This window comes from Phytophthora ramorum, assembly GCF_020800215.1.
Source record: "Phytophthora ramorum isolate Pr-102 chromosome Unknown Phyram_PR-102_s0004, whole genome shotgun sequence".
Classification (NCBI taxonomy): domain Eukaryota; phylum Oomycota; class Peronosporomycetes; order Peronosporales; family Peronosporaceae; genus Phytophthora; species Phytophthora ramorum.
Window position 1 is genome coordinate 1,163,063 of NW_027150650.1, and position 17,118 is coordinate 1,180,180.

The 17,118-nt window shown below is 53.8% G+C and overlaps 7 protein-coding genes across 7 annotated transcripts; 5 read left to right on the forward strand and 2 right to left on the reverse strand.

Moving 5' to 3' along the window:
• Positions 1-810: 810 nt before the first annotated feature.
• On the reverse strand, positions 811-1,710 carry KRP23_4993 (uncharacterized protein; the record flags this gene model as incomplete). Its single annotated transcript, XM_067890013.1, has 2 exons — positions 811-1,588; positions 1,667-1,710. 2 exons carry the CDS (start codon positions 1,708-1,710, stop codon positions 811-813), a joined length of 822 nt encoding a protein of 273 aa, XP_067746596.1.
• Positions 1,711-2,690: 980 nt separating this feature from the next.
• On the forward strand, positions 2,691-3,107 carry KRP23_4994 (putative phosphoglycerate mutase; the record flags this gene model as incomplete). The annotated part of the gene is made up of 1 exon (XM_067890014.1): positions 2,691-3,107. One exon carries the CDS (start codon positions 2,691-2,693, stop codon positions 3,105-3,107), a length of 417 nt encoding a protein of 138 aa, XP_067746597.1.
• Positions 3,108-3,216: 109 nt separating this feature from the next.
• Positions 3,217-4,782, reverse strand: KRP23_4995 (Mitochondrial fission process protein 1; the record flags this gene model as incomplete). The annotated part of the gene is made up of 2 exons (XM_067890015.1): positions 3,217-3,529; positions 4,496-4,782. The coding sequence occupies 2 exons, from the start codon at positions 4,780-4,782 to the stop codon at positions 3,217-3,219; spliced, it is 600 nt and encodes a 199-aa protein (XP_067746598.1).
• Positions 4,783-7,594: 2,812 nt separating this feature from the next.
• KRP23_4996 (putative phosphoglycerate mutase) lies at positions 7,595-8,413 on the forward strand (the record flags this gene model as incomplete). The annotated part of the gene is made up of 1 exon (XM_067890016.1): positions 7,595-8,413. The coding sequence occupies one exon, from the start codon at positions 7,595-7,597 to the stop codon at positions 8,411-8,413; it is 819 nt and encodes a 272-aa protein (XP_067746599.1).
• A 264-nt stretch (positions 8,414-8,677) lies between these two features.
• Positions 8,678-9,556, forward strand: KRP23_4997 (putative phosphoglycerate mutase; the record flags this gene model as incomplete). Its single annotated transcript, XM_067890017.1, has 1 exon — positions 8,678-9,556. The coding sequence occupies one exon, from the start codon at positions 8,678-8,680 to the stop codon at positions 9,554-9,556; it is 879 nt and encodes a 292-aa protein (XP_067746600.1).
• A 727-nt stretch (positions 9,557-10,283) lies between these two features.
• On the forward strand, positions 10,284-11,819 carry KRP23_4998 (Repressible alkaline phosphatase; the record flags this gene model as incomplete). The annotated part of the gene is made up of 1 exon (XM_067890018.1): positions 10,284-11,819. One exon carries the CDS (start codon positions 10,284-10,286, stop codon positions 11,817-11,819), a length of 1,536 nt encoding a protein of 511 aa, XP_067746601.1.
• Positions 11,820-12,739: 920 nt separating this feature from the next.
• Positions 12,740-14,272, forward strand: KRP23_4999 (Repressible alkaline phosphatase; the record flags this gene model as incomplete). Its single annotated transcript, XM_067890021.1, has 1 exon — positions 12,740-14,272. The coding sequence occupies one exon, from the start codon at positions 12,740-12,742 to the stop codon at positions 14,270-14,272; it is 1,533 nt and encodes a 510-aa protein (XP_067746602.1).
• Positions 14,273-17,118: the final 2,846 nt, after the last annotated feature.

The window sequence follows — 17,118 nt, forward strand, 5'->3', positions numbered from 1 at the left end:
CAAAGTGAAAGCACTAAACCGCGGACCCACAGAAGGAGTACCAATCGAGTAACCACACTGGTTCACAACCACACCGACTAGCCACTGAACGTAACGTTCGTGCTAAAAGACAACCCTTTCGCAACCTAGTGCTCCCCACGATGTGGCTCGCACTAATAGTCACAGGATACTCGCTTCCCACTATGTGGCCACAAGTACCCTAGCCTTGAACTCTTGAACTTGAACCGAAGCTTGAATCGAAGCTTGACACGGCAAGTGCTACTATGTAACAGTCTTGCGCCGAGGAAGGTCTTGCTTGGCGTGTCCGGCGTGCGGTCCTTGGGTAGGCAGGTGACGAGGTTGGTGGAGGGGTTGTTGCTATTGAAAGCAAATTGAGAAGTGATTGAGATTGAGCTGTTTGCTTTTACGGATGTCCTTGAGACCACTAGTGTACTACCCTAAAGCCTATCCTTCTCTAATCTCAGCTGCTATCTGTTCTACCAATGATCTTGTCTAAAATATCCACGTAGTTGTAGTTTCATCAAAAATCCAGTTCCCATACTGGATATTATCAAATCTTGATGATTTAGACCAATCAAATTAATGATTATCGGACGTATCAGATTCTTGTTCTTATCCTTGAATATCTTGCGCCATTCAGATATTGGTAGACATGCATACGAAAATTTATTGTTCAACCAGATTGGTTGTAGTTGCGGCAATACCTGCCGCTGACGGCAACTGCGTCACACTTCCTGGGCGAATTTGCAGAGGAGGACGCTACGAGTGATGCTCGTCGATTATTCGCACTTGGTTGGTGGGATCGACCACTTAGGCAGAACAGTGAATTGTGCAGCTCTGGGGGGCGAGGTGAGGCGGCTGAAGGCTGGAGATTTGCGCACAAAATTGTCGCGTTTCCGCGGCCACTTGCGTCCACTTGAGTGCAAGGTTGTCGTAGCCATCAGCCAGTCTTTTGATAGCATCGATAGAGTGCAACCCAAGTGTGCGTGCGGCGGGGGTGGAAGTCATGTCGATAGCAGGAATGTCACCACTGTCAACCGAAGCAGGGAGCGGGAGGAATACGGTGTCGTGATCGTTTGGCGCGATTTCTCTCGTCTCACTCGTGACGCTTTGACCGACCTTGGGCGTTATTGGCATACCGTTTTCCATCGCCGATGGAGGCGTTTGCGGCTCGTTGAAGCTTGATATCAGGTAATGCGATTGTTCATCGACAGAGTATGCACTGCTTTCGCTCGAATGCTCAGACACCGTGCGCGCGGTGCTTGAAATCGGTTCGCCTTCCACGGACCCTCGCGACGCCCCCATGGCTGCGATAATGCCGACAAGCCATTTTTCGCGCTCGAGCGAGTCGGAGGCGCGCATGGTGAGGCACTTGCGCATTGCGCCGTACCGGAGACGAATCGTGTTGTGCATTGCTTCTCTCCCGGAGCATTTCACAAGTCTCACGGTCGAGTCGATTGGGATTGTCAAAGTGCCGCCCGCAATGCGCGAGCGCTGGATAACGAGGTTGAAGGCTGCTTGGGCAGGACGCTTCGTGCTATCAAACAGCGGAAGCGCAACGTGCATCAAGTACACGGTGCTCAGGACCCTGTAAGTACGACAATGACACCCAGTGTGAGGGACACAAATGATTGCCATGTAGGCAAACTACCAAACACGAGTGTACCAGAAAATGCCACGTGATTGAACATGGAGTTGACCGCACGTCATGGTGGTCGTGAAGGTTGTCACTTGCTTGGAGGTTGGTTGGTTAGTTGATTGTTGTGCTGCTCGGTCGATGTGATCTCGGCAGAGCAAATTGGGGAATGACCGAAAGAATCCGTGCGCTTGAGTTGGCATGGTAGCAGCAGCACAACAGCGACTCAACAGCACCATAAATGTGCTTGAGACATCCAAAAGCGGCAAGTGAGAGCGAGTACTCGCGGTTGGTTCTCGTAGACGTTTTCCATCGGTGACCAAGCTGACAAGGCCTCGCAGAGATGGTGACCTCGTGTCTCGAAGCCTTCGTTCGTCGTCAAGCAGGTAAGAGACGGTCTCTGCGCCCGCTTTGTCCTCACCTCGCAGCATCGGACATGACGGTCTCACTTGGCCACCCCCGGGCTAAGATCTCTCAGCCATACGGTGAGTCTGAATCCGCCACACCGCTGACCACTGGACAGTTGCTCATATTGACCCCATTGCTGGTGACCGAAGTCTTGGTGCGTATGCAGAGCCATGTTAGCGCGAAGCCATTACGACCACAATGTGGACACGTTGGTGGTCAGCGGCCGCCAGTGGTGGTGGTACTGCAAAAACGAGCCTGAGTCGGGCTCTTCAACTTCAGATATCGGGAACATATCAGATTCGGCTACAACCGCATGCCTGGGAGACCGATACCGGAGACTGCGGCACGTTTGGCCGCTCTAACGACGTGGACAACCAATGCCTGCAATGACATGCAGCTCCCTAGCATTCAAACGCTTTTGCTACCTGTGTGTTGATAAGCTGCCAGTTTCAACTTCGGATTTTGTTGTTGTTATCGTATTCGAACTGACAAACGAACCCAATACATGCATGTAAACTTCAGTGATGCGACAGGATTGCCCGGAAAGTATCTGAAATTGCATGAACCACCAAATCATCAAAAATATCGATTGGTCTGGATAGAGGAAGTGGTGGTGTCGCCTTTGGAGCGAACACTGCACACGTCCATGATCGCGTTCCAGAACCACGTGCAGATCCCGAAACGATCGATGGAGTGGCCCCGCGAGACCATCGGCGTGTGCACGTGCGACCTTCGCGGCACCATCTCTTCCAAGGCGCTGCAGTATCCGAGCGTCGACTTCAGTGATCTGTGGAGTGACGCAGATCCGTGGTGGACACCTGATGATCGCGAGTCCGAACTGCACATCAACGACCGAGTGCGCATCTTCTTGAATCGCGTCTTCTACAGCCACAAGACGTCATACGTTGGCGTCGTGACGCACGGCGGACTGACAAACGCCGCGATGCGAGTCATCGGTCACCGCACGTACAGCGTCTCCACCGCCGAGTTCGTGCCGTTCCTCCTCGAGGACACCAACGCCCGCACCATCACCTCCATTCTGTCAGGCAAAGTCGACATGTAAGCATCAACATCAACTGAAAAACAACTCGAGAAGTATCAACATGTCAACTCAAACTGCTGTATTCCAACTACAACGTCTCCTCCCTTTCATCGTCTCTTGAATCGGAAACTCACTTGTCCATACCATCGAGGAAATCCTTCGACCACTTGCGCAGCGACTTGTCCATCGCAGCGTCCACGAAGCTGTCGATCGGGTGGATGATCAACGGGATGACGCCCAGACCGATGGCCGTCGGGGCCCAGCGCCGAACCACCGGCGAGTTCTTCGCCGCCCGTTGTACGGCGACGCAGCTCAGCGCCACCACGCGGTTGATCGTCAAGCCGGGGATCACGACGCTGGCCATTGTCTGCCACGCCAGAGTGTCGATCGTGGCGCCGGCCACGACAAGAGAGGACAAGTCGCATGTGTGGCTGTCGGTATTCCTGCAAATTCATACTCAAAGTTTATATGCGGCATTCAATCTATAACAGCTGATGCGGCGTCGTACAAACTTACTCCTTAACACACAGGTAGCAAAAGCGTTTGAATGCTAGGGAGCTGCATGTCATTGCAGGCATTGGTTGTCCACGTCGTTAGAGCGGCCAAACGTGCCGCAGTCTCCGGTATCGGTCTCCCAGGCATGCGGTTGTAGCCGAATCTGATATGTTCCCGATATCTGAAGTTGAAGAGCCCGACTCAGGCTCGTTTTTGCAGTACCACCACCACTGGCGGCCGCTGACCACCAACGTGTCCACATTGTGGTCGTAATGGCTTCGCGCTAACATGGCTCTGCATACGCACCAAGACTTCGGTCACCAGCAATGGGGTCAATATGAGCAACTGTCCAGTGGTCAGCGGTGTGGCGGATTCAGACTCACCGTATGGCTGAGAGATCTTAGCCCGGGGGTGGCCAAGTGAGACCGTCATGTCCGATGCTGCGAGGTGAGGACAAAGCGGGCGCAGAGACCGTCTCTTACCTGCTTGACGACGAACGAAGGCTTCGAGACACGAGGTCACCATCTCTGCGAGGCCTTGTCAGCTTGGTCACCGATGGAAAACGTCTACGAGAACCAACCGCGAGTACTCGCTCTCACTTGCCGCTTTTGGATGTCTCAAGCACATTTATGGTGCTGTTGAGTCGCTGTTGTGCTGCTGCTACCATGCCAACTCAAGCGCACGGATTCTTTCGGTCATTCCCCAATTTGCTCTGCCGAGATCACATCGACCGAGCAGCACAACAATCAACTAACCAACCAACCTCCAAGCAAGTGACAACCTTCACGACCACCATGACGTGCGGTCAACTCCATGTTCAATCACGTGGCATTTTCTGGTACACTCGTGTTTGGTAGTTTGCCTACATGGCAATCATTTGTGTCCCTCACACTGGGTGTCATTGTCGTACTTACAGGGTCCTGAGCACCGTGTACTTGATGCACGTTGCGCTTCCGCTGTTTGATAGCACGAAGCGTCCTGCCCAAGCAGCCTTCAACCTCGTTATCCAGCGCTCGCGCATTGCGGGCGGCACTTTGACAATCCCAATCGACTCGACCGTGAGACTTGTGAAATGCTCCGGGAGAGAAGCAATGCACAACACGATTCGTCTCCGGTACGGCGCAATGCGCAAGTGCCTCACCATGCGCGCCTCCGACTCGCTCGAGCGCGAAAAATGGCTTGTCGGCATTATCGCAGCCATGGGGGCGTCGCGAGGGTCCGTGGAAAGCGAACCGATTTCAAGCACCGCGCGCACGGTGTCTGAGCATTCGAGCGAAAGCAGTGCATACTCTGTCGATGAACAATCGCATTACCTGATATCAAGCTTCAACGAGCCGCAAACGCCTCCATCGGCGATGGAAAACGGTATGCCAATAACGCCCAAGGTCGGTCAAAGCGTCACGAGTGAGACGAGAGAAATCGCGCCAAACGATCACGACACCGTATTCCTCCCGCTCCCTGCTTCGGTTGACAGTGGTGACATTCCGGCCATTGATCTGCGCACTAGAAGCAGCAACAACTCTCCTTGGATACGTACGCAAAGGAATCTTGCTGTTGTAACGCAGTTCCTCGTCGCCTTTGGTCAGCGAATCGCCCCCTGCTAGTTCGTGAGGGGTACCAACACTCCCGATCGAACAACAAACCCTACCTGTGTGTTACTTATCGGCTAGCCAGTTGCGCTAACCAGATCCCGTACAGTCAACGCTCCAACGGAGTTGTCGACATCCCCATATCACCAGTTGATCCATCATAGATAATTTACATTAACAGCCCCTTACATTCCAATTCACTCACACCAATTCGCTTCTCTGATCAAGTTCCGCACATGACATGGCTGGGTTCAGGTCACTGTTGAATGCTCTTGGTGGAATCAGGAGCACTGCTTCATTCATCGGTACGGACAAGGATTATGAATCGCACCCGGGTGGCCTTGAATTTGTCTCCTCAGTCCTAGCGAAGATGGCTCTACCTCTCATCACGGACTCCGTTACGCCAATACGTCGAGCATTTGTTCGAGATATTATATCCCACTAGGCGTTTGGTTGCCGAATATTTGCCGGCGGGGCTCGGAGTCAAATTCAAGGCGATCAACAGTAGCAGCTTCGTCATGCTGCGTAGCTACTATCACAGTTGCTCTAGCATTTGGTTCAGTGCGGGAAATCTCGTTGCCACCGTCCTGGTAATTTCGTGCATAGCTCGCATTTTCAGTGGGATCAAGCATGCGTCGCATCTTTCGCATCGATTCCACTCGAGTGTTAATCGCTTCTTTAGACATCACTTTCGTTTTTCTCCTGGGTAACTTCTTCTCCCTCTTCAGGTTACTGATACGCTTCGCTTGGGCTATATAGTTTTGTTGCTGGGGGTGATAGTACGAAAGCTTGCCAATTGTTTGCTGCGCCTCCACCAAAACCTTCTCTTGTTTTGAATGGATGATTGACTTCCACCATCCAAGCATCGTCTTCAGAAGCAAACGAGTGTGAAAATGATCCCTAGCAAGAAGACTACTCTTGCTGCAGCCGATATGCCATCTTCGAAACCATCTCCTTAAGCGAAGAAGAGTTGCTTGCCGCGACCTCACTGCTGTTCTTTCCAGCTCACGATTTAGCTGGGTTTTCCAAAGGGATTGTCTCTCTTGAAGGTTTCTTCTCCGCTCAACCAAACACTTCCATTTGTCGATCATGAACATTTGAAGTCTGTAACGCCGCGACTCCCGTAAGTAGCGTAGGCGCGCTCCACGGTTGTTGTTACTGCTCGACATCGTTCGTGCAACACGACGCCACTCCCGAAGAATCTGGCAAGCAACATGAAACATTTTCCAGTGAGACCAACACTGTCGAGCTTGTCTAAGCTGGAGCTTTCTGTGTAGCAGTTTCGTGTATTTGCAAAGCTTTGAGGCTTGCTGCCAACGGTGCCATGCACGGGACACAGCCGACGAAGCTGGATACTTCCCAAAGACTTGGTGGAAGTGTGTTAACTTTCGGGAAAACACTTTCTGCTGCGCCGAGCGCTTGTGCCAGTTAGTGAAACACGAATGCAACTGTCGTTGTGCATGAGTGCGACGAAGCCTTGATAAGCGCTGGCAGGAGTGAAACTTTTCTTGCCACGTGAGGAACCACATCGCTTGTAGCTTTGCTTTGCGCTGGTGTTGTACAGATTCGCCACACAGACGAACACGATGCCAGTTGGTCGACCGGCGGTGCCATCCTCGAATGACTCGGGTACTCAACTTCCGGTCATACACTCTTTCAGCCAACTCACAAATGGCCCTAACTTTTCTCCACTTCTCCACGCGACATTTCCAATGAGTGAAGAGAGCTTCAACGCCGTATTCACTGGTCAGAATCAATCGCCCCATAAACTCCATCACATAAAACTCGCTGCTCCTATTGCCAAATGAATACTGGCTGGAGTCGGACTGCTAAAGGTGGTGGTAGTGCCGCGAAGAAGGTGTCATGTCGTTCGGGAAGTCAGCTCCTCCCGTTTTTTTCGACGCTCAATGCTCTCTGCGTCCTGAAGTGCGCTCCAGTATCCCCACTCGGTACAAAGTCTCGAGCTGCGACCGCCGTCGAGTTCTTCACCGTTCCCAGCAAGGCAGACCAAAGTCTCACTGCAGCTCGACAGATTGAAGTGAACGAGCTGCGAGCGCGGCGCGACAACCGCTACAATGTAGCCATGTTGCGACAACAGTCGCCAAATAAATGACTTGGCCTCAGTAGAATTATCGGAGACCATCAACGTTATGGCGGACACGAGACATCAGGCGAGATTCGCTGGCACGGTACTTGGGCTGTGTGAACGAGTTGGGCGTGTCGTTCCTGGTATAAGGCTGCCTGCCTTCCTACTTTGTAGCCAACGTGTTGGGCGACAGGTTGGATCACTGAGACGGCACAAGTTACCCCTCTCCAAATCAATATGGCTACAATCTCACTTACTTCCGATCCGTGAAAAACAGAACGTTCTGAACCGCATTGTCGGTTACGTCCCCTCGTCCTCACGTTGCCTCTCAATTGAAAATGACGTCGCCTCGCCTGCGCTACGTGCCTGGCTTCTTCCTAATGGGCGTGTCGGACGAGCCCGTGGACGAGATGGGGGACCCGCCCATGCGCATGGGCCTCGTGGACGGCAAGACCTGGCCGGACGTGTACGCCTTCATGCAAAAGTTCGAGCGCCAACTTCCCGGACGCCGCCTTAAGCTCGTGATCCTCCTTCGCCACGGAGAGGCCACGCACAACGCGACCAAGGCGCGCGTGGGCGACCAAGTATGGGAGCAGCAATACGAGATGCTCCCCGAGTTCATCGACGCGCCGCTCACGGCCCGCGGCCAGCAGCAAGCGGACGCGGCCGCGCTCATGCTCGAGAAGCAGATCGCCAAGTGTGGCCTCCAGCTGCAGCGCATCTTCGTGTCCCCGCTGGACCGCACGCTGCAGACGTACGACCGGGTGTTCGCCCGGCTGCGAGACATCCCCGTGTCCGTGGTGGAGCTCGCGCGGGAGACGCTGGGCGTCGTCAACTGCGACCGGCGCAAGCTCCTGACCCCCAAGCAGGCCGCGTACCCGCAGCTCGACTTCGACCACGTGGCCAGCGAGAGCGACACGTGGTGGCGACCCGACCACCGTGAGACCAACGACGAGATCGCCGCCAGAGCCGCCGAGTTCCTGCACGAGGTATTCTACAAGAGCCCCGAGAGCTGCGTGCTCGTGGTCTCGCACAGCGGCTTCAGTCGGGGCTGCTTCGCGGCCGTGGGCCATCGCTACTACCGGCCGAGGAATGCCGAGTTCATCCCGCTCCTCATCACGGACGCCACGGACGAGGAGCTGCAGCAAGCCGCATAGAAGCTTTTTTTCCTTTCACCTTTTTGTCAGACTGACGCTTGTGTGCTGTAAACAACTTAGATAGAGACGTGTTTCCATGGAGATTTGCCAGCGTTGATGATGTTGATTGAAAACAGTGATGGAAGCAAGCAGAATGCCATCCATCACCGAACGATGGCGCTACGTGAAAGCCTTGCGTAGTTTCCTGGGAAGTTGAGTCATTTGCAGCCTTTTACCTGGTTTGCTGTCACTTCTTGTTTCGCACACTACGAAAGCCCAAGTTATATGATGATGTTATCTCGAGTCGTGATGCTCGTGGTGATCTGCTGTGCACTGCTTCTGCAGGGAAATGTGGTCCGAGGACAGCAAGCGGCGTCAACCAAGTTACGCTACCGCCCTGGGTACTTTGTTCAGGGCGATACCAGTCAACCTGTTGAAGCGAACCCGCCTCACATGGGGCTCGTGGAAGGGAAGACGTGGCAGGACGTGCAAGCTGCAGTGGATGCAAAGCAGAAGAGTGGTGTTCGTATGAAGCTCGTCGTCTTCCTGCGTCACGGCGAGGGCACGCACAACGTGGCCATTGAAAAGTACGGCGGCGATGCATGGAACGCCTACTACTGCAAGCTGCCGGAGTATCTCGACGCTCCGCTGACTTCAAAGGGTGTGCAGCAAGCGGAACAAGCGTCCACGAAACTTAACACGGAGATTAGCAACGGCCTACAACTGCAACATGTTCTGATCTCTCCGCTCGAGCGCGCGCTTCGAACTTTCACGATCGCGTACCAGAACCAAACGTCCAACATCGCTAGCACGCCGCTTGAGCTACCTCGAGAGGTGCTGGGTGTTGACACTTGCGACGAACGCCGCAAGATTTCCGAGAAGAGACTGCAATACCCAGAGCTGGATTTCGGCGGATTTGTGTCCGATTCGGATCCATGGTGGACGCCGGATCACCGCGAGACTGACGCTGAGTTGGAGACCCGTGCAAGCAAGTTGTTGGGTATGATATTCCACAACGTGTCAGGACACAGCGTCGGTGTTGTCTCGCACAGCGTATTTGGCGCAGCTCTTTTGCGCGTCATCGGCCACCGCGAGTACAGTCTTGGGACAGCAGAGTTTCTACCGCTTTTGATCGAGGAGATGGCCACAGTTCGATCCGTGTGAGATCGACTTCGTGAACTCAGTAGCAGGTACGCATGATATTGATAATGGTGGCATCCGCCGAGGTCGGCAGCACTAACGAGCTTAATCACGCAGGCTCTTCGCCGTGCAACGACCCTGCATGATCCAAACTTGGCTGGCACGAACTCTCAATTCGCTTGGCACATTGTGTAAAAGCCACGATGCAGGCGCAACCTACATGTACTCAGTCTGCAAGTGCTCGATAAAGTCTGTCGCAGCCTAACAAACGTGTTGAGTCAAGACTCACGCGATTCCCATCACAATCTTAATCTCGATTGCGCAAAGAACTCGGTTCTCGGACCACCGGAGAGTCTTCAACGTGACGGCACAACTCCAGGTGGATACGGCCTCGCATTATCCATTGGTCGACATTTGACGCGAGATGTTGAAGTAACCCCAGCGTATTCCCCGTGATAGGATGCAAGTCATTTACCTCGGCACGCCAATCCACAATGGCCTTCCTCTGTTTGATTATGATTTGAAATTCGCTGCAGCGAGTGCCATTGCTGGATGGCAGGCATCACCGCAAGTTTACTTTCACGGCAAGACTAGGGCTTGATAGGTGCAAGGCTCCGTATGCATAGCAAAGTATCCTCTGGTGGCCATGAGTGGTTGATCGTCCTCAGCTCCTACGGCGTCTTCCTCTTCCACCATTTTGCTTTTTGCTTCCGTCTCCACACACCGATCGATCGAGGAGCCCCCCGCAACCATGACCAATCCCGCTCGCGTTGTGGCCCTGTGCGCCGCCGCACTGGCGCTTGCCGGCGCTGCTACCCACTACGAGTACAAGACAGTCGATGTCGACTACAACTTCGACGAGAACGAGAACGACCCCCGCAGTGTCATCATGATGATCCCGGACGGCACGGGCCCCAACGTCTTCACGCTTGCGCGCACGGTGCTCGATCCAACCCTCAAGACTCGCCTGCACATCGACCCGCACCTCATGGGCACTATCCAGACCCACTCGTCCACGAGCTACATCACGGACTCGGCGGCGGCCGCTACCGCTTACGCGACGGGGTACAAGACGTACGACAACGCGATTGCTGTGGACACATACGAGCAACCTCTAGGCACAGTGCTGGAGGCTGCTAAGGCGCGGGGGATGGTGACGGGTATGATTGTGACTTGCCGTGTGACCCACGCGACGCCGGCGTCATTCGCTGCGCATGTGGTCGACCGCGATTCGGAGGATGACATCGCTGCGCAGTACGTTGCGAACAAGAACCTGGACTTCCTGCTCGGTGGCGGCAAGAAGCACTTCAACGAGTCCATGTTCGAGGACCTCCAGTCTAACGGCTACACGCTGGCCAACAACTACCAGGACTTGCTGGACTACCAGACCGCGAACGCGGACACCGGTGCGCTTCGCCTGTTTGGTCTCTTCAAGGACAGCCACATGACGTACGAGGTGGATCGCCTGCGTGAGCTGGTTGATGACAACTCGACTGCGCGTGAACCGAGCCTCCCTGAAATGGTTGATATTGTGCTGAGTCTGTTGCGCAAGAACGAGCAGGCCAAGAAGCACGGCTACTTCATCATGATCGAAGGCTCGCGTGTCGACCACGCCGGTCACTCCAATGACCCGGGTACGATGGCGAAGGAGGCCATTGCGTTTGATGAGACGGTCGCTGTCGTACTGGACCACGTGGATCAGACGCCTAACACGGGTCTCTTGTCTGCTGCCGACCACGGCACCGGAGGACTTACGCTTGGACGCAGTGGCATGGAATACCCGTATGTGTGGTATCCGACCCAGTTGCAGCTGCAGAACATGTCGACCGAAGTTATGCAGGAAAACCTTGACAGCATTTTGGCGAGTGACGAGTGTGCCGTGGGAGCCAACGAAACGTGCAAGACTGTCCTGCTCGAGTCGGCGAAGTCAATGCTGTTCAACTACACAAACGTGACGTCTGTGACGGATGATGAAGTTGCGAAGCTCGTGACGGAAATCGGTGCTGCTGTCGACGAGACGCGCGATCTCTACTTCGTTCTGATTGAGCTGGGCCACATTATTAGCGCCCCAGCTTGGATTGACTGGACAACGGTTGGCCACGTGGGAACGGACGTGAACCTGTACTGCAAGGGTCCGCTCATCTTCGAGCGCATGTGCAAGGGCGTCCACGAGAACATATACCTGAACAAGATGATGACGATGTACTTGGGCCTGGAGCACCAGCAGGAGCTGGAAACGATGAAACACCGCAACATTACCGTTCTGGAGGATCCGCTGGCATTTTAAGCTACGAACTGGTTTGGATCCGGACGCTATTGAATGTGCAGCAGCTTTCTCGTATTCAATAATTTGATAAAAAAACACAATACACGATTGAGTCGCTGCAGGGAAGCTGAATCTTGATATTCTGAGGACTGAGTGGTGCTTGACGAATCACAACAATATCACGCGCCACTGCCTGACTCAGGCATCACCAATGAGTGAGATTGAGATGGACGCCGAGATAGCTTTAATGTAGCGGTGGTGGACCAATTGACGCAGACTCCACCCGGAACGCAAACCTTGGAAAGGCTGTCGCGTTTTCTTCGTCAGATCACGAGAAAGTCACGTAAATCGGTGGATTCCGCTGGCGTACGGTAGGCACCAGGACTCCTGGTGCCTGCTTGGCAGGAGGGCACCTGCGCGAGGTCACTGCAACACTTCAATCACGCAACTTCCCTCTGTGCTACCAATCTGTCCCGTGCATTCACCGTCACGGACGTCTGCAAGGTCTCAATTTGAGAATCTCGGCTTCTGGCTGCGCTCGCACGTGTGGCACCACGAGATGTCACGATTCGATCGCAGAGTGATTCAGCAGCAAGTGGCCCCGAATCACTGACAAGGATCATCAACCGGAGCTCGCGCCCCTCCTTTGCCACGAGAAGGACGATCTTGACTAAAAGGGCCAGGGATTAAGGTATTAATTAATCTCGTGTGCTTCAAGCAAGATTCACTGCACGACGCGAGCCGAATCCATCAACGGCCCACAGCTGTCGTTGAATCTCCTGGGCCATCTCCAATTTTCCCTCTTCGAGCACAACGTGCGTGTGGTAAATGAAGGGCTCCGTATCAATCGCCTCTTACAAACGGAGACCCGCAGGCTGGGTCGTCTCCGCTCCACCATTCCTCAACTTCTTTTGGTCCGCGCACACGCTTCCTGCACCTCGATGACCAATCTCGCTCGCGTTGTGGCCCTGTGCGCCACCGCACTGGCGCTTGCCGGCGCTGCTACCCACTACGAGTACAAGACAGTCGATGTCGACTACAACTTCGACGAGAACGAGAACGACCCCCGCAGTGTCATCATGATGATCCCGGACGGCACGGGCCCCAACATCTTCACGCTTGCGCGCACGGTGCTCGACCCGACCCTCAAGACTCGCCTGCACATCGACCCGCACCTCATGGGCACGGTGCAAACGCACTCGTCCACGAGCTACATCACGGACTCGGCGTCTTCTGCAACTGCCTACTCGACGGGATACAAGACGTATGACAACGCTATCGGCGTGGACACGTACGAACAACCGTTGGGCACGGTGCTGGAGGCGGCCAAGGCTCGTGGAATGGTGACGGGTATGGTCGTGACTAGCCGTGTGACCCACGCGACGCCGGCGTCCTTCGCATCGCACGTAATTGACCGCGATTCGGAAGACGAGATCGCTTCGCAGTACGTTGCGAACAAGAACTTGGACTTCCTGTTGGGAGGTGGCAAGAGGCACTTCAATGACTCCATGTTCGAGGACCTCAAGTCTAACGGCTACACGCTGGCCAACAACTACCAGGACCTGCTGGACTACCAGACCGCGAACGGGGACTCGGGAGCTCTTCGCCTGTTTGGTCTCTTCCACGACAGCCACATGACGTACGAGGTCGACCGCCTGCGTGAGCTGGTTGATGACAACTCGACTGCGCGTGAACCGAGCCTCCCTGAAATGGTTGATATTGTGCTGAGTCTGTTGCGCAAGAACGAGCAGGCCAAGAAGCACGGCTACTTCATCATGATCGAGGGCTCGCGTGTCGACCACGCCGGTCACTCCAATGACCCGGGTACGATGGCGAAGGAGGCCATTGCGTTTGATGAGACGGTCGCTGTCGTACTGGACCACGTGGAGCAGACGCCTAACACGGGTCTCTTGTCTGCTGCCGACCACGGCACCGGAGGTATCACACTTGGTCGAGGCCCGGCTTACCCGTACGCATGGTACCCAACTGAGCTGCAGCTGCAGAACATGTCGACCGAGGCAATGCAGGCTCAGCTGGAAGACGTCCTGGAAGGAAGTGACTGTGCTACGGGCGGTAACGAAACCTGCAAAGCCTCCCTGCTCACCTCGGCCAAGACACTCCTCTCAAACTACACTAACGTTACTACAGTCAACGACGACGAGGTGGTTGAACTGGTCTCTCTGATCGCTACGGCCGTCGACGAGACGCGCGATCTGGAGGATGTCATGATTGAGCTGGGTCATGTTATTAGTTTGCGCGCTGCCATCGACTGGACCACCATTGGCCACGTGGGAACGGACGTGAACCTGTACTGCAAGGGTCCGCTCATCTTCGAGCGCATGTGCAAGGGCGTCCACGAGAACACGTACCTGAACAAGCTAATGACGATGTTCTTGGGTTTGGAACACCAGCAGGAGCTGGAAACGATGAAGCACCGCAACGTTACTGTGCTGGAGGACCCCCTCAATTTTTGAGTAGCGTAAATGCACCGTCATTGTGAATAACCTTGCATTCGAGCAAGACAATTGCTTTTCTTACTTTCGTTCATTGTTGACACACTGATGAAGCCAGCTTTACTTGTGTAGGCTTTTGCTCTGCACCTCAACCAATTTGCTATACACTTTGATTGTAAAGGCAGTAAAATTGCGACGGGATGCCAGGGTCCGAGGCTCTGACGTTTTTAACTTGATGTTATCTGCACCACAATGGACCTAACGTAGCAATCGATTGCGAGTACTTGTATTCGGATGATGAGTACGAAGTATGTTTTTTTTGTTTTCTACACGATCGGTCCTCCGCAGCCATCGAGGGTCAGAGAAACTGGTGCAAATTGTGCTGAAACAACGCAAAAACTACAAGTGCTCAAGATGAAGACACTCATCTTCTTAACCATCGCAGCGGTGCGGCTAAACCTCGTTTCGTACAGTACTTAGGTTCTAGTCCATTTCCACGGCCGGCAATTTTAATCCCGCACATCCGTGACTTGAAAGGTAGAACCATTTAAAGCGTGAGCGAAAGTTCACCTCGGATAGTAAGCAAAACCAAACATTGGCAGAAGCAAAAACAATGCTCTTAGCACATCAAGCTGATATGTTGTAGCTGAAAAACGTTGTGCGGTGAAGCTTTCTATGTGTCATCCCACAGAAACGGCACGCGATTTCGTGTATGCGAGGCCGACAGAGGTACTTCGAAGTATTCTGCTTGATGCGTGATTAACGACTATATATTCTCAGTTGAAAAGTTCAGCAAAAAAATATAAACGGAAAGCCCCTCTTTCGGCATCAGTGAAGCAATCCATTTGTGAAAATCCCTCGGTGTGTGGGAATTGCTGGATGATGTAGCAAAATGCTTCAGAAGACCGCATTTGGATCAACCATCCGCCACTGGCGAGCAAAACATATTTTATGGTAGCTTCATGAAGATAATATAGTTGAGCGAACTACCAAACCGATCTTTATAACTGGCATTCATGTGTGCAAAGTGCTTGAACACATTGTGGGAGCACATTTTCAATTTTGATACTTACGTGTTTCCACTCCAATCAGCACATTTTGCGCTGGAAGCACTCCTTCTAAGCATTTTGGTCGACACATCGCAGCACCAACATATCAAGCATACGTACGGATACGTCGGCAAGTGTTTTTTGCCGTGTTCGTCAACGATTTCAATATCAGCGATATTCTGATCAAACGCAATTCCTTTCTTGGCAAGGAATCGTTGCCCGCTGATTCTTTAATAAAATGATAAGGTGCTTTTCTTGGATTGCTTGCGATATGAGGTACTTAAGAGGCGAACGAAGTAAGCTCAATATACACGTACATGTAGAAGACCTCGAAGTAGCGACAAAGATGTGTACGCGCTCATTTTGTTTTGAAAAGTATGAAGTCAATTGAATGCCTTTCAGCGTTTACATGAGCTCATGGATTCGGCAGGTGTTCACTGGCCACTGCCATGCATTCCGGTGTCACTCGTGCGTTATCAAACACTTTCGAAACAGCTACCAGGTTGCCAAGCAGCTTGAGCAGTGGCGTCAGCAAATCCACTTTGTGCTGCACCATGGCAACTCGTCCGCTCGAGTAATCCCACTCGAGGCAAACCGATCCGCGCATGACAAGTTGTTGGCCCAGCAGTCGGCGAGCTAGCTGTTCCCGCTCACCTCCTTTTTTATCGTTCACCAAATGCGGGAACGCGTGACGCAGTGTGTTTTCCGTGATGGTAGTCTGCCCAACGTGCTGCCGACCACCCAGCCCTCGGCGCTGTTCTCCAAGCACAAGAGCTGGACGTCAATGTCCGGGTGGAACGTGGTCACAAACCCCCAGTTCTCGATCAGTGCATCCACTCCATAGCCCGTATCACTGGCCACGCCCGGAACCATCGTCGACTGCAGGAAGCTGCGCTGCGTCTCCACTGGGACCTGCGCATCCCACCCCGGAGCCTTGACCCCATAGCGGAAGACGCGGAAATACTCGGCCGCCACGTTCCAGACCGTCGTGCCGCTCATGACGCCGGTAGAGAGCACTTGTCTCTGCAGTCGGAGCTCCTGGACCTCGGCGTGGAGCTGCACAGTGGCAGCCTCGAGGTCCTCGACTTTCTGGCGCTGCTTCATCTTGTGGCGCGCCTGGTGCAAGCGGTTGCGCTGTCGTCGACGCTCCACTTCGTCCGTCGTGGAGGTGGACGCATTGTCCACTGCTGCCACGCACTGTCGGCTGTTGCCGCTCGGGGGACGTTGGAGGGGTCCATTGGCATCGAATGAAACTGTCAAATGGACACCTTGGAACTGGCTTTTCTGCTGCAAGGGGAGGAGGGCGCTCGCCTCGCTTGACGGCGCGTAGGACGGGGGGCTGATGCGCTGTGCGATGTTACCGATCACGCTGTCGCTCAGTGCGTGGCGGTTCGGCGGGTAGAGCGCGCTGTTGTCCATGAGGGCGGAGGAGTCCAAGCGCATACTGTGCTGTAGGAAGGTGTGGCTGCGAGTCGGCAAACTGAATGTGAGCAAGGGGTTTGTCAGGCCAGCTGATCTGCGGTGATCACAAATGACGATAGGCTGCTCTAAATCCTACTATTATAGTAAATCCTTAAAAGGAGTACATTCAGTAGACACGATAACGTGGTAATCTGGTCGCCAGCCATGATGTGAGCCTTGGGTTTCGAGCGCTTTTGGTGCGTCGACCTTGAACGCGATGGTAGGAACTTCAAGCTGACTGTGTTATCCGTCAAGTCGTTCTCGACAATTACCACAATCGATGGGCATTAACGTTCTAACTGCTAGGCGTTGAGATCGGCAACGTCATGTGACCGCCGTCACCATCGGTCCTGAGGA